Below are 14,065 nucleotides of genomic sequence, written 5' to 3'. Positions count from 1 at the left end.
AAGGTATTCTTACTGGGCACCCTGCACTTCTTTTGCCCAGATCTGCAGTGCAGGTGGCAACACGGCCCCTCCAATGGCCAGCTGCTCGCCTCAGTACCCCATTTGATCATTTTCATAGCATAGTGCTTCTCGCAAGACAAGTCTCCCAAATTAACTTTCCCCACACCCAAGAAAGCAGATTTCCGTAAATTCCAGAGCGTGGATATCAAGCAATTTCACCAGCATGGCACCACTACCACTTCTGAGACACTCAGTGAGCCACAGCTGCGGGAAGGAGGAAGGGGATCTTCTCTGGGTCACCCGTCTTAGTCCTAGGGGTAGCAGCTCCTCCTTATAGATAACACTTCTGGACTCTCTCATTACCTCTTACTAGCCAATCCCTGATCACCCAAGTTCTGTGTTGGAGTTTGTAATTCTTTACATTATGCTTTCCTTGATCAAGTTACTGTGTGGTTTCTGTATCAGAATTGGACCCTAACAGACACATGTGCTCTTATAGCTGAGAATACCCAACTAGACAAGCAGATAGGTGAGCTGCCATGCAGTTAACAGTGCTAGCTGTCATCTTTTGCAGTGAAAGTTGGGAGCCCAGAAAGAGGGAGACATTGCTGTTCTGTGCAGAATCCTGGGTTAGAAAGAGAGGCACAAAAAGAGATAGAGTGGCACCCTTAAGGAGCTGACTAACCAGCTGGAGACACCAGGCACACACAAACTAATTTCAAGGCAGTGAGTTGCTGAAAGCCCAGTAAGGGTCATGGGCAAGACTGCTACAAGGCAGTGATGGGTCTCAGACTAAGAGCCTATTAGTTTCAATCTTGTCATAGCCAACGACTAATTATCTGCAAAAGCCCTGTGCCACAGAAAAAGGGGTCTCTCTCCAAACGGTCCTCCAAATCATGCTTTGTCCTCCAATAATGGGGTATTTCCCAAATCCATGGACTCCTCGCTGTGACCAGTTGCCTCTCACTTCACTATCAAGACAGAGAACTATGTAAACATGTGGGCAGAGAAAAATAATTTTAAAAAGGAAAAGCTGTTTGAATTTCAGTGTGTCTTTGACAGGGACAATGCTTCCTAAAATATTTTAAAGAAGAGATTAGGGAAACATGGGGACCATAATCTGTCAAAGCCAAATAAAAATGCCTTCAACAAAGCCCCTCCACATGAGGCTATTAAGGAAACCCAATAACCACACAGTGGAGAATAAAACCCTGTCACTCACTGAAAGACAGAAAAGTGATTCAGAGCAGAAAGCAGGAATAAAGAGACTACCATGGGCTCACTACAAGAGTAACAGCGGGGAAGCTTGGAAAGAGAAGCCCAAGAACAGGAGGGTTCCAGTGAACCATCTGGAAAGTGGGAGAGAATACCAAAGGCAGCAAAAGTGAGACTTTCTAATGATAAATGACAGCGGTTTTTTCTGACAAGGATGAACCACAAAGGATGCCAAAGGGGTATTCAAAAAGAAGCGCCTCACCCAGGGGGAAGGAATCGTGAGTGCAGGAGCACCCTCCATGGAAGGAGCCCCTCACCCACAGTGGTTGAGGACAGTGGTTTGAGAACAGTGGTTCTCCAACATGTAAGTCTCAAAATCCTTCTCCGCTCCTAAAATCCCTCCATGAGGAAATGGCGAATGAGCATGATTATGTTTAAAGGGGTGGGTGGTATATGAACTGAACACACACCTCTAGATGAAGGGCTATTCCAGTAACGGGTTGTGGTCAAAATTATATAAAAAGCTTACTTCTCTGTACACCTTCACTCATCCTCTTTTCTAAAAAGAGTTCCCTTTGTTTCTGTGTGAATATTTGTAAATTATATATTAATTATATAATATTTATAACTTCTCCACAATTATGCCTTCATTTGTTAAGGTGTAAGGCTATATATTTCATAGATTGGTAAAAATTTCAAAAAACTATAGGGACTAAGATAAGGTAGGCAATGCTTTCTTTTGCCAAGTACAGGCATATGCTTAAAATACTATCGCCATCACTTCATAAGAGAAATTGCATTTTAACACTCAAGAAAGTGGCAAGGAAATCATCCTAGAACAGAGGAGAGCTCTTTAAAATAAATAAATATGCCTTTATAAAAATTGGTATATTGCTCTTATATTTTTGATTTTCCTGTAAAATCAACAAAAAGTTGGTCATGGACCAAGACCGGTTAATACACTTAAGTTTGAGAACTACTAGCAAGGACAAGAAACAGATACACACATTCTTATATAAAATTTAAGAAAACAAGAGGCATTTAGAATTTAAAAAAAATAATAATGGAGACAGAATCTGGAAGAAAAGAAGGCTCATTATGAATCATCTTAAATTCAGGAGGAAGTATTGCCTGCATATGTGTGTACATGACAGAAAAATCCTGGAAGAAACAGACCCAGAGGATGTTATCAAAGGGGAATGAAGACAAAATAAGGAGGCAAAGACTCCACAGCCAAGACTGGAGAACAACCTGCGGAATGCCTGTCTCTCACACAACTCCTCTGTGCATCCTCAGGGCCCACACACGAGTGTGCATCCCATGAAACCGGACAAGGCGCCGCCAGGGAGAGTGGGAAAACAGAACTTCTCTGAGCACTGGTCCACACATGCATGTTTCAATTGATATTTTTAATCAGATTAAATAGACACAGGATTTGTATGAGCTTCCTCTGGTGGGCCTGTCAAATACTTGAAATCCACCATTCTTTGCAAACTAAATGTCTCAAATGTTTTGTAAAAATTTCGTTTTGAAGCTACAGAACAGTAGTTTTCAAACATGTAAGTCTCAAAATCCTTCTACGCACCTAAAAATTATAAAATATTGCATTGTTTGCAGAGAATGATACGATGCCTGATCTCATTCACCCTCCTTCCACATCATAAATAATCACTGCCTTGATTTTTGTGTTTATTATTTCCATATATTTTTTCACACCTACTTTTATGTTTATCTAACTGGATTAAAGAAAAATTGTGTTTGTGTGTGTAAAAAGAGAAATAGACAAAGACAGATAGAGAAAGAATATAAGCAAGTCTATAACAACACACATTGTTGGGCATGTTTTTGTTGTTGGGTGCATTTTTAATATCCATTTAAAAAGATACGATAGTTTAGTACCACTCGTGGTGTACTTGTTTCCCTCAAGATTGCATTAAAACCCATCCATGTTGACACAGGTACCTCTAGATCGTTTATGTTAATTGCTATAAAGCATTCAATATAACAACAGAGCCCATTTTATTTATCCTTGCTCCTCTTGATGGGTATTTGAGACTTTTTAACACTTAAAGAAAAAAATGCCAAATCACATAGCATACAATTTTTGTTTTCATTGGAAACTACCAAATTACCCTCCAAAGTGGCAGTAACTATATACACTCCCAAGAGAAGGCTGTAAGACGGACGGTTCCTCTAGGCCTTTGGTATTGTGAGGATTATTAAATTTTGCTAATCTGCTGAGTTTGAAATAATATTTGGTTGTTTTAATTTGCATTTTCTTGTTTATTGATAAAGCTGGTCTTTGTTTATCAGCCAGTCATGTGCCTTCTTCTTACACAATAAATTATACACATAAAAGTATACGAGCATGACATGTTTAAAGAATAGTAAAAGCACACACGTGTGCTCACCACCTATATGCATTTTCAGAAAAGAGAACAGTGTCAAAAGATTGACACAAGATGGGTAGTGATCATGTAAAAGAAAAGTGTCAGGATGAAAAAAAGAATCCAGTAGGAAAATGTCTGACAACATAGCAAGTATCTCCACCCAGCATGTAGAAATGTCTCATAACTTTGACTATGGAGACCTTTATTAGGCAGCTGTTTTAACATAATGCAGCCAACTTTAGCACTTTTTTCCCTTATGGATTTTTCTTGTTTAAGAATTCTCATGTTTACGATATTATATTCTATCGAAGTAAAAATGATAATCTCCTATATTTTCTTCTGAAAGTTTTAAAGATTTCTTTTTCACAAATGAATTATTAATCCATCCATTTGATGGATTTAGTGTGAGGTAGAGATGCATTGTTTTCCTATAGAGATGATTGTCTCAGAACAATTAATGTAGAATCCATCACCTCCCACTTATGTAATATCACTTATATTTTATAAGTTCTCAAATATGAAGTACAGCTGTTTCAACATTCTCTACCCAATTAACGTTGTGCCATTACTAAACTATCTTTGCAGCTACACAAGTATAAGTCTTAATAGCTGGGGTTCTTTCTATAAATTTTAAGATTAGTCCCTCAATTTTTCTAGAATATCCAGTGAAAATTTTGGTTGGATTTGCACTGGATTTGTAGATTAATTTTGGATGAATTGTCATCTTCATGATACTGTTTTCCTATGAATCTACAAATATGGTAAATATCTCCTTATGTTCTTCTATGTCTTTTAATAATATTTAATAATTTTATCTGTAAATATCTCAAATATCTGATGCAAGATTTATACCTAGGTACTGAAATATCTTAGTTGATACTACAAATAAAATGTTATTATATTTGATAATTGGTTCTTACTTATGGATGAAAACATTAATTTTTCTATATTGTCCTTGAATCCAACAACTTTGTTGAATTGTCTTATAAGTTCTAATAGTTGATCTGTATATTCTATTTTTTTCTAGGTAAACCATCAAATCCTCTACAAATAAAGCAGTTTTATCTATGTTTCCAATGCTTATGCCTTCTATTTCTCTTTCTGGCTTACTGCATAAGCTAGAATTTACCACATAATGATGAACAGTGATAGCAAGGAATCCTGACTCGTGGCTAATTTGTATAGAAATGTTTAGAATGATTCACCATTAATTATGTTTGCTGTAAGAGCTTCATGGATTTCATTTATAAAGTCAATGAAGTTTCCTTCTATTTCTAATTTTCTAGAAGTTTTTATCGTGAGTCATTAATGTCATCAAATGCTTTTTTAATGTCATGAGACATTAAAAGCAATCAAAGTATTTTTCTACATCTATTGAGATGATCACATGCTTTTTCTCCTTCTATCAGTTAATACAGTACAATGTAATATATATACAATAATAATGTGGTAGGACACAATAAATCAATGAATTGAATTTTCAAATATTTCATTTAATAATTCTATATCTGTTCATTAAAATGGAATAATCTATGTTCATAACGATGAAACTTCAGAAGTTTTCCTTCTTATCTAGTTGGGATATTAACATGTCTAACCTCATAAAAGGAGCTTGATAGGACTCTCTTTTCTACGCTCTGAAACAGATTATACAAGTAATTCATGATTTGGTAAAAACTTGTGTAAAATCATCTGAGGCTGATGGCCATTAAAGGCTATTAATTTTAGAGTTAATTGCTTTCAGTTTTCTATTACATGCAGTGTACACTTTTATCTTTAATTTATCCTGCATTTTTTTATATTAATAGTTGTCTTCCCCATGAAAGCAGGAACAATCTCATGACTGTCTGATATCTTCTTACAGTCTTGAATCCCAGTATATATTCAGCCAATGTTTTTGACTGACTGATGGATCCCAGTGTTTTCCTTCAGTCTTTTCCCTTAGCCTTTGATTTGGAAATTTTCAAACATATGCACAAATAGAAAGGATGATGATTTCTCTGCATCCAACACCTGTTTCAATAATTAACAATTATTAATCCTCTTACAATGAACACAGATGAACCTTATATAAGAAGATTAGATACATACATACACATGAGCATAATTTTTTAACTATACACAGAATATACAGTAGCATTATCAGTTTAGATTAGTAATTTGTGCTAACTAACAAATTGGACTGGACCCAAAACAAATATGAAACAAGGTGAAGGCTAATTTCCTATCCACTTCCTACTTCCCATCTTCTGTGGCAGCCTTGATTTTCCCTCCATTAAAACGCTAGAAGTGCCTGGCGGCCTTCATTGCCTCTTTCACGGCATGCATGCTTACAAATCAGTGCACACAGTCCTTTCTTATTTCTTTAATGAGGTAAGCTGGGCTGAGCATCTGTCTGCTACCGTGACCTGGACGTCATATTACTGGCATCACAGCTCCTCTTGTACATTAATTTTAAATGGCATTCTATCACTTGGTCACATTTCCCAGATTTTGACCTGTCTTTGTTATCTCATATTAGTTCCCTAATACATCTATATCCTTATTAATCATTATTTTTCCTAACTTGGAAAATAGCTATTCCAAGTAGTGAGAATGCTCATTTAAGATCCCCTGAGATCCAGCATGGATGGCCTTTCTGTGTAAGGCTAAGCTATTACTGTATTATCACAGAGTCACAAAAGAATAGCACATCCAGAGGTAAACAGAAAGAAAAATGAGAGAAGGGGAGGGCAGTCCTGTTCAGTTATCTCCTGCTATATGACTTACAGAATACAACAAAACAATGGTTACCTATTGGCCTAAGGATGCTATACTATTTGTTTTCATATTAATAACTCATTTAGCTTACGTTGGCGGGAGAGAATTTTGTGGCAATAATAATTCTTCCTATTCCAAAGAACATGTCTGGAAGGGACATTGCTAAGGAAGTAAAATGAAATACACCCTGTGCATAGTTTAACACATTTGTTTCTTATATAAAAACAGAGCTGGTTTTTAAAACATGAGTGAGGGACAAGTGGTATGGCAAGTTTTTAGGAAATGGAATCAAGCTTTTAGGGATTTCATAATTTGCAAAAAAACAACAACAAAAAAAGATGCACACAACATATTAGGATAACATCTAACAGATGCAAGGAGTTGGGAAAAGGCTCCATGCATCGTAACATATACTTCAAGAATAGCAGCAATTAAGACATCTCACAGCAACATGCAAAGCCACGGAGGGTGAGGAAAGTGCCTGGGGACAAGACACAGTTTACAGCCCAAGCCAATAAATCATCAAGCCCCTAAGGTACCTAAGAAATTCATTTCTCTCTAACAGCAAGAAAACGTAATTTACTCCTCCTAACAGAACTAAGAATAACCTGACCACAGGTTTCTGTGTTGCACCTTCAGCCATCCTGGATTAAAGGTGAATTTGAGCCACAGACTATTCTCCATTCATATGAAGTAACCCAGAGAGAGGCGGGTCAGTATTGAGAGACAGGATAAGGACAGGCAACTGAAAATTAAGGCTTATCAATTTCTGTAGTTACTAACACAACAAATCAGGCAAAAAACACTGAGGCATACCTATACCCAAGATGTCATTAAGCATGGATGATTCACTGAAGCAAAATCAGGCAAGCAAGGATGACCATACTGGACTCATTGAGCTGAATGTTAGTGACCTCAACATAAAACGTCTATGACATCCTTCAGCGATGAGAAACATCTCAAGACTCACCTCATGCTTGGAGAAGAGCCGCACAGCCTCCAGCTGATGGAAAATAGGGTAGTGCTGGGAGTCGATCTGGTCACGCCTGTAGACATCACCCACCACCAGGAAGGCATCCAGCCCCGCGTGCAGCAAGTCCCACTGGTGTGCAGACGTGTGCGCTCTCAGCATGTGAGTCCGATTCAGGTAATAGTTGTCCCCCTTCTTCCTGCTGGGGTGATCAGCTGGGATGAGCAGGCTGTCAAAGTTCTGCCAGGTCGTGACTACTGGAGAAAGGTCGTCGTAGACCGAGAACAACGGGGTCCCGAAGCGGCCCACATACTGCTTGTAGAAGTGCTCCTTCACCCTCTCCTTGATCAGCCACAGAGGGTGATGCTGCTGGTTGTGCAGGTTCCTGCCAACTCTGGTGAGGACCTTGCGGGTGAGGTTGCTGTGGTCGTCCTGAGGGTAGGATTTGCCCAGCAGCTCCACCACACTGCCTGGAGCTCTTTGGGTGGTACACTGTGCTGCAGCAGGCCTCGATCCCCAGGGCTGGTGCTGATGGCCCCTGGAGATGTGACTGGCCTTACTCACCAGGTAGACATACGCATGGGCACCTCTCCTGAGAGCTGAGCCCACCATTGTAGAAACTTCTCACAGGTTCTGGAAAGAGCACAGAGGTAAAGCACAAGTCAGGTGTCACTCCGTGGAAAGCAAGTGTGTTCTTTGCGTCTCCCACCAGCTCCCTCCTGTCCTACTGGCATGTTTCCCCTACTACGACCTCCACACAGCTGAAAGAGCCAATTAAAGACATCTGACAGACGCATGATACTTAATGCACTAAATGAAACGATTCTTGGAAGTCACTTTTATATCCCTAATCTCTAGCTGTCCTTCCTTTGTCATTCAGATCCTTGGCTTTGTAGAAAACCTCGTTTACTATGTTATCATGTCCTGAACTCGTGATGTGGAAAAAAACTTTAAATGTGACAACCTGTACATTACAGAACCAAAAAACTTTAGAGGGATCCCCTAAAATACAGAACTTAATTGGACCCTATTAAGGGTCCCACTAATAAAGGAAGCAAATGATTAGATAGAGGCTTCTGAAGGAGAGTGGAAGAGAAGAGATTTAAGAGCCTTCCTTCACATTTCTGCCGATCATCCTGATAACTACAGAGTTCTCTTTATCTTTGATACAGCATAACTTCTGGATTACTTCACTAGATCACAAAGTGACATTACTAATTTTTTTAAAAAGTTTTAAATAAAATACACCACTTTAGATTGTGGTTAACTTTAATATTTTAAAAATAAAATAGAAAATCTCAGGAAATACTGTACAAAGTGATAGACTTTATCAATGGACAGCTGTAAATGTAAATCTTCTCACATCTGGTCATGTCACTTAAACTTAATACCTTTGTGGCATCCTTTCTATTACACCTTTGGCAAAAGGGCAAATTTCTACTACACACCCACAATTAACCAGAAACAGGACTAAACTTGTTGGGGAAGAGTGACAGAGCAGCCAGAAGGCAGAGCACCGACCTAGATTTTTAAGTAAATAAAATGCCTAGAATTTAATAAAATCACCAAACTTTACAGTTGAAAGTCACCTCAGCTGTCATCTAGTAGAGGCGGTTCAAGTCACGGATGAGGTGAGAAGGACCTAAGTATAACTGGCGAAACTCTAAGGTAGTGGAAGATTTCAATAAGACAACCACACAGGGCCGTGGACCACTCACACAGTGTCTTCTTCGCACTCACACAGAATCCAGTTCTAAACTCACTCAGGGATCCCAATAAGGAGAGTCTTGAGATGTCACATCCCAATGTTCACAAATAATTTACATTCACAAACTTAAATTATAAAAATCCATCTTCTAAAATGTGGAATTCTTCCCTACCAGGCTATTTTAAAGCATACAACTATGTGGCTGTTTTACTTCAAGGGCCGTGCAATCATACCAAGAATATATATAACTTCATGATATGAAGCTGCATTAGGAGAGAAGTATATTGTTCCCAGTCACTATCAAAAGCACAGTCTGTCCCTGGACAACACAATCCACCTGACTCCAAATTGGAACTGACGAAATCTAGCTGCAAGTTGAATGGCTGTGCTTGTGTGTGATTGCTTCTTAGAAGCTGTGCACAGCACCTTTGTCTGAGACTGTCATGATGGGAGACATTTTCAAAGATACCCAGGAACTCTCTGGTTTTATTCACTCATGGCGTTATTTTGTCAGAGGTGTTTCAAAAGGGCTTTTGGCTGAGCTTCAACTGAAATGTCTTCCCATCTAGTGTTCAGTGACTTGTCACTGCAGTAGATATGAATTTTAAATATGCACATGCAGCCTTACACATCTTAGCACAAAATCAAACTGTTAGGTTATTAGCTACCTAGCTCAGCACCCTTGCCAAAACAGAAGAAAGCCTTTCTTCCTCCCAAAGGCATATGTGTTAGACAAAGTTCATAATTGTTCTGGGAAAGGTGCTTCTGATCCAGTTATTTGTGGGCTGCTGTCGATGCTTTTCCTTCCCAGTTTCCAGCTCTTCACACATCCAAACACACACTTGGGTTCCATTCCCAGGGATGCACCCCAGCCTCGTGTCCCTTCCTTGCTCTCCTCACGCAATCCCCAGCTTGCCGATAAAAGTTTGAGGTTGTTGCCCTTATTTTCAGGCCTTCTATCTATCTGCTCAGCCCTGCTTACATTCTCCACTGTCATTCACCCCATGCAGAGAAGTATCCGTCCTTTCTGTTATCATCTCTAACAGAGAGAGACGGATGACTAGGAGAGCCTTCCCACTTCTATCTGAGAAGTGACTTCCTTTCCTTCCATCTCTATCAAATTTCTCTATAAGAAATATATCATCTGGAAATACATAAGAGACCTAGGAGGATAAGACCAACGACATTCATACTTCTATTAATACATTGTTCTTCCATTTCATCTCTTCAACAGTTCTGTGACGTAGGTATTGTTTGTACCACTTTACCAACAAAGAATATAAAGCTCAAAAAGATCACGTAACTAGCATAAATTCATATGCCTAGCTAGCCATGAGACACGGTTCAGAATTCTTGGCAATTCAAATATAGCTGACCCTCAAACAACATGGATTGAACTGTGCAGATCCACTTAAATGCAGATTCTTTTCAATAACAGTTACATTGAGTGTGCCTGCCCTTCCTGCCTCCCCTTCCGCCTCCCCTATCTCTTCTACCTCTGCCACCCCTGAGAAGGCAAGACCAACCCTCCTCTTCCTCCTCAGCCTACTCAACATGAAGATAATAATAAAGATCTTCAGGATGATCTACTTCCACTTAATAAATAGTAAATACATTTTCTTTCCTCATGATTTTCTTAATAACATTTTCTTTTCTCTAGTTTATTGTAATACAGTATATAATGCCTATAACACATAAAATATGTGTTAATCAATTGTTTATGTTATCAGTAAAGCCTCCAGTTAACAATTATTAGTTAAGCTGGGGGAAGTCAAAAGGTATACGGGAATTTTCAACTGACTGAGGGAGGGTAATCAGTGCCCCCAAAGCCCTCACATTGTCCAGGGGTAAAGTGCATTTCTCAGTAGGGTGTGGTGGCTCACGCCTATGATCCTAACACTCTGGAAGGCCAAGGCGAAAGGATCACTTGGGCCCAGGAGTTTGAGAGCAGCCTGGGCAACATGACAAGACCCTGTCTCAAAAAAAAAAAAAAAAAAAAAAAATTATTTAATAAATTAGCCGGGTATGGTGGCACACACCTGCAGTCCCAGCTACTGGGGAGCTGAGGCAGGAGGACTGCATGAGCCCAGGAGTTCAGGCTTCACTGAGTCAAGATCGCATCACTGCACTCCAGCTTGGGTGACAGAGTGAGACTCTGCCTCACTAAAAAAAAAAAAAAGAAAAAGAAAAAGAAAAAGAAAAAAAAAGAAAGTATACTTCTCAATCAAAGGTCCAAGATTGTTAAGTTCAAATGGTATCTCTGCAAGGACCTCCCTTAACTTCTATTTTACCTAATTGAGATTATACATCAATGTGTTTTTAAATACACAAATAAATGCATGAATAAGTAAATCCAATAAAACACATTAGCTTAGATGGTAAAAATGAAGTAAGTATTTACAGACCCAAGGGCCAAACCTGCCCACAGTCGTCTGTTTGGGGATTTTTTTTTTTGGCTTTGGCTTTTTTTGTTTGTTTGTTTCTGAGACAGGGTCTCACTCTGTCACCCAGGCTGGAGTGCCGTGGGATGATCGTGGCTTACTGGATCATCAACCTCCCAGACTCCAGTGATCCTCCTGTCTCAGGCTCCAGTGGCTCCCTGCCCCAGAGACAGCTAGGACTACAGGTGCAAGCCACTATGCCCGGCTAACTTTTGTACTTTTTGTAGAGATGAGGTTTTGCCATGTTGCCCAGGCTGGTCTCAAACTCCTGCCTCAAGTGAGCTGCCCACCTCAGCCTCCCAAAGTGCTGGGATTACAGGTATAAGCCATCGTGCCTTGCTCATAGTCTGTTTTTACAAATAAAGTTTGTTGGAACACAGCAACAGCCATTTGTTGATTTATCATCTGCAGTGGCTTTCTTGCTATCAAGGTAAGATTGAATAGCTGCTATAGAGATTGTGAGGCTCACAAAGCCTAAATACTCACTCTCTGATCTGTTATAGAAAGAGTTTGCTGAGCCCTGTTTTAGCTTAACCTACTGAAAAATTTTTCTACACTATTAATAAAATCTCCTAGTCACAAATACATGTAGATTATAAAGTCACAAAAAAGGAGCAAGAAAACAAATGTGGACATGAAGTATGTTAGCACTGGTACAAAAGAAACAATCAGACCAACTATAAGAAGAGAAAATACAATATAATGGGCAACAGACCAGACTTCACAGAGATACCAATGTTGGTTTGATCCTAGGTTGATCTTTTAGGTGCCACATATCATCCTTAGAAACGTTATTTGACCCTTCTGGCCCTCAAGGTCCTCATCTGTAAAACAGAGAAAAATAATACCTATCTCATAATGAAAAGATTACACTAGATCATGTTCATCAGCTAATTAATTCATTGCCCAGTGTGTAACAGACAAGATGAGCTGAATTCAGAGCTAAAAGTGACCCAGAGATTTCTAGAGATCGGGTAATGGATGAACTAATAAAGTCATTCACTGACACAGAGAACTCAGCATGGATTTTTGTTGTTTGTTCAGATCATCTTTTGTAGAGGAAAACAGATTTGGACAAACGGAAGTTCAGTATGAATGAGATAGCCACATTACAATTTCTGTATGGCAATTCAAGTTATATTATAGTTTGGAAATGAGGTAAGACCTTAGTCCTGGAAATGTAGACCTTGGAGGTAATTTGCATAGACGTAAGAGTTAATATCACAAGCGCATATAAGAATCCATGGGAGGCTAAGAGCAAGATAGAAGTGGGCAAAAGATAGAAGATTACTTGGAACTTATCATATTTAAGGGAAGGGGATGTAAGGAGTAAGACAGAGGGGACGTAAAGGGTGCCACAGCACAGAAGTCAGGGGAAAAGACATCTAGAAGGAAACAGGGGCCTGTTTCCTGAACCCAAATACCACTCAATGTGCAATGTTTAGCATGCCGTATTATTACCACCTGCTGTTGTCTGTATTCTTACTAGACTGTGTGGTTCTTGAGAGTAGAACACACAAACATATATATATATATATACACATACTCTTTCTCTCCTCTCTCTCTTATATTTATCATCGTATGCCCATAATCTAGCACTACATCTGATGCTGGGTGGAAGACGCGGGAAGAAGAGAAAAAGGAAGAAAAAGAAAAGAATGGAAGGAAATTGGTCAGCAAGGTCAAATAAAACAAAGAAGGCTGCCTCTTTGGTAGGGGCAGTAAAGAACTATTTAAAAACTCAATAGACTGAAGAGACAACTCACAGAATGGGAAAAAGTATTTACAAGCCATGTATCTGGGAAAAAGCTAATGTCCAAAATATATAAGGAACTCATGCAACTCAACAGCAAGAAAGCAAATAACTTAAAAATGGGCAAAGGGGCTGGGCGAGGTGGCTCACGCCTGTAATCCCAGCACTTTGGGAGGCTGAGGTGGGCGGAGCATGAGAGCAGGAGAACAAGACCATCCTGGCTAACACGGTGAAACCCCATCTCTACTAAAAATATAAAAAATTAGCCGAGTATGGTGGCGGGCGCCTGTAGTCCCAGCTACTTGGGAGGCTGAGGCAGGAGAATGGTGTGAACCCAGGAGGCAGAGCTTGCAGTGGGCCGAGATTGTGACACTGCACTCCAGCCTGGGCGACAGAGCGAGACTCCATGTCAAAAAAAAAAAAAGAAAGAAGAAAAAATGGGCAAAGGATCTGGATAAACATTTCTGAAAAGAAGACATATAAATGGCCAACAGGTGTGTGAAAAAAAATCCTCAAAATCACTAGTCATCAGAGAAATGCAAATCAAAAGCACAATGAGATAGATACCACTTTACACCTGTTAGAATCGCTTTACCAAAAAGAAAAGGTAAGTGCTGGTGAGGATGTGGAGAAAAAGGAACCATTGTACACTGTTGGGGGTAATTTAGAGGAGTATAACCATTACGGGAAATAGTATGGAGGTTCAAAAAAATTAAAAAATATAACTATTAATATATGATCCAGCAATCCCACTTCTGCGTATATAACATAGGAAATGAAATCTGCATGTCAAAGAGACATCTGCACCCCATTGTTCACTGCAGCATT

General features: G+C 39.4%; 1 protein-coding gene across 5 annotated transcripts in view; it reads right to left on the bottom strand.

Moving 5' to 3' along the window:
* FARS2 (phenylalanyl-tRNA synthetase 2, mitochondrial) overlaps window positions 1-14,065 on the bottom strand; it is a 513,534-nt gene that overhangs the window by 382,986 nt on the left and 116,483 nt on the right. For 4 of the 5 annotated variants that reach the window (XM_058432116.1, XM_032141493.2, XM_058432118.1 and 1 more), the window contains one exon: window positions 7,336-7,968. In XM_058432116.1, coding sequence (XP_058288099.1) covers window positions 7,336-7,947 — 612 coding nt within the window. In that variant the 5' untranslated portion in view covers window positions 7,948-7,968. Of the gene's footprint in view, window positions 1-7,335; window positions 7,969-12,199; window positions 12,309-14,065 lie in introns of all 5 variants that reach the window. The other variant, XM_032141494.2, reaches the window with a different exon arrangement.

This window comes from Hylobates moloch, unplaced genomic scaffold (assembly GCF_009828535.3).
Source record: "Hylobates moloch isolate HMO894 unplaced genomic scaffold, HMol_V3 SCAFFOLD_20, whole genome shotgun sequence".
In the NCBI taxonomy this organism is placed as follows: domain Eukaryota; kingdom Metazoa; phylum Chordata; class Mammalia; order Primates; family Hylobatidae; genus Hylobates; species Hylobates moloch.
The sequence above is the reverse complement of the archived record's forward strand: the minus strand, read 5'-3'. Positions and strand labels throughout refer to the sequence as shown.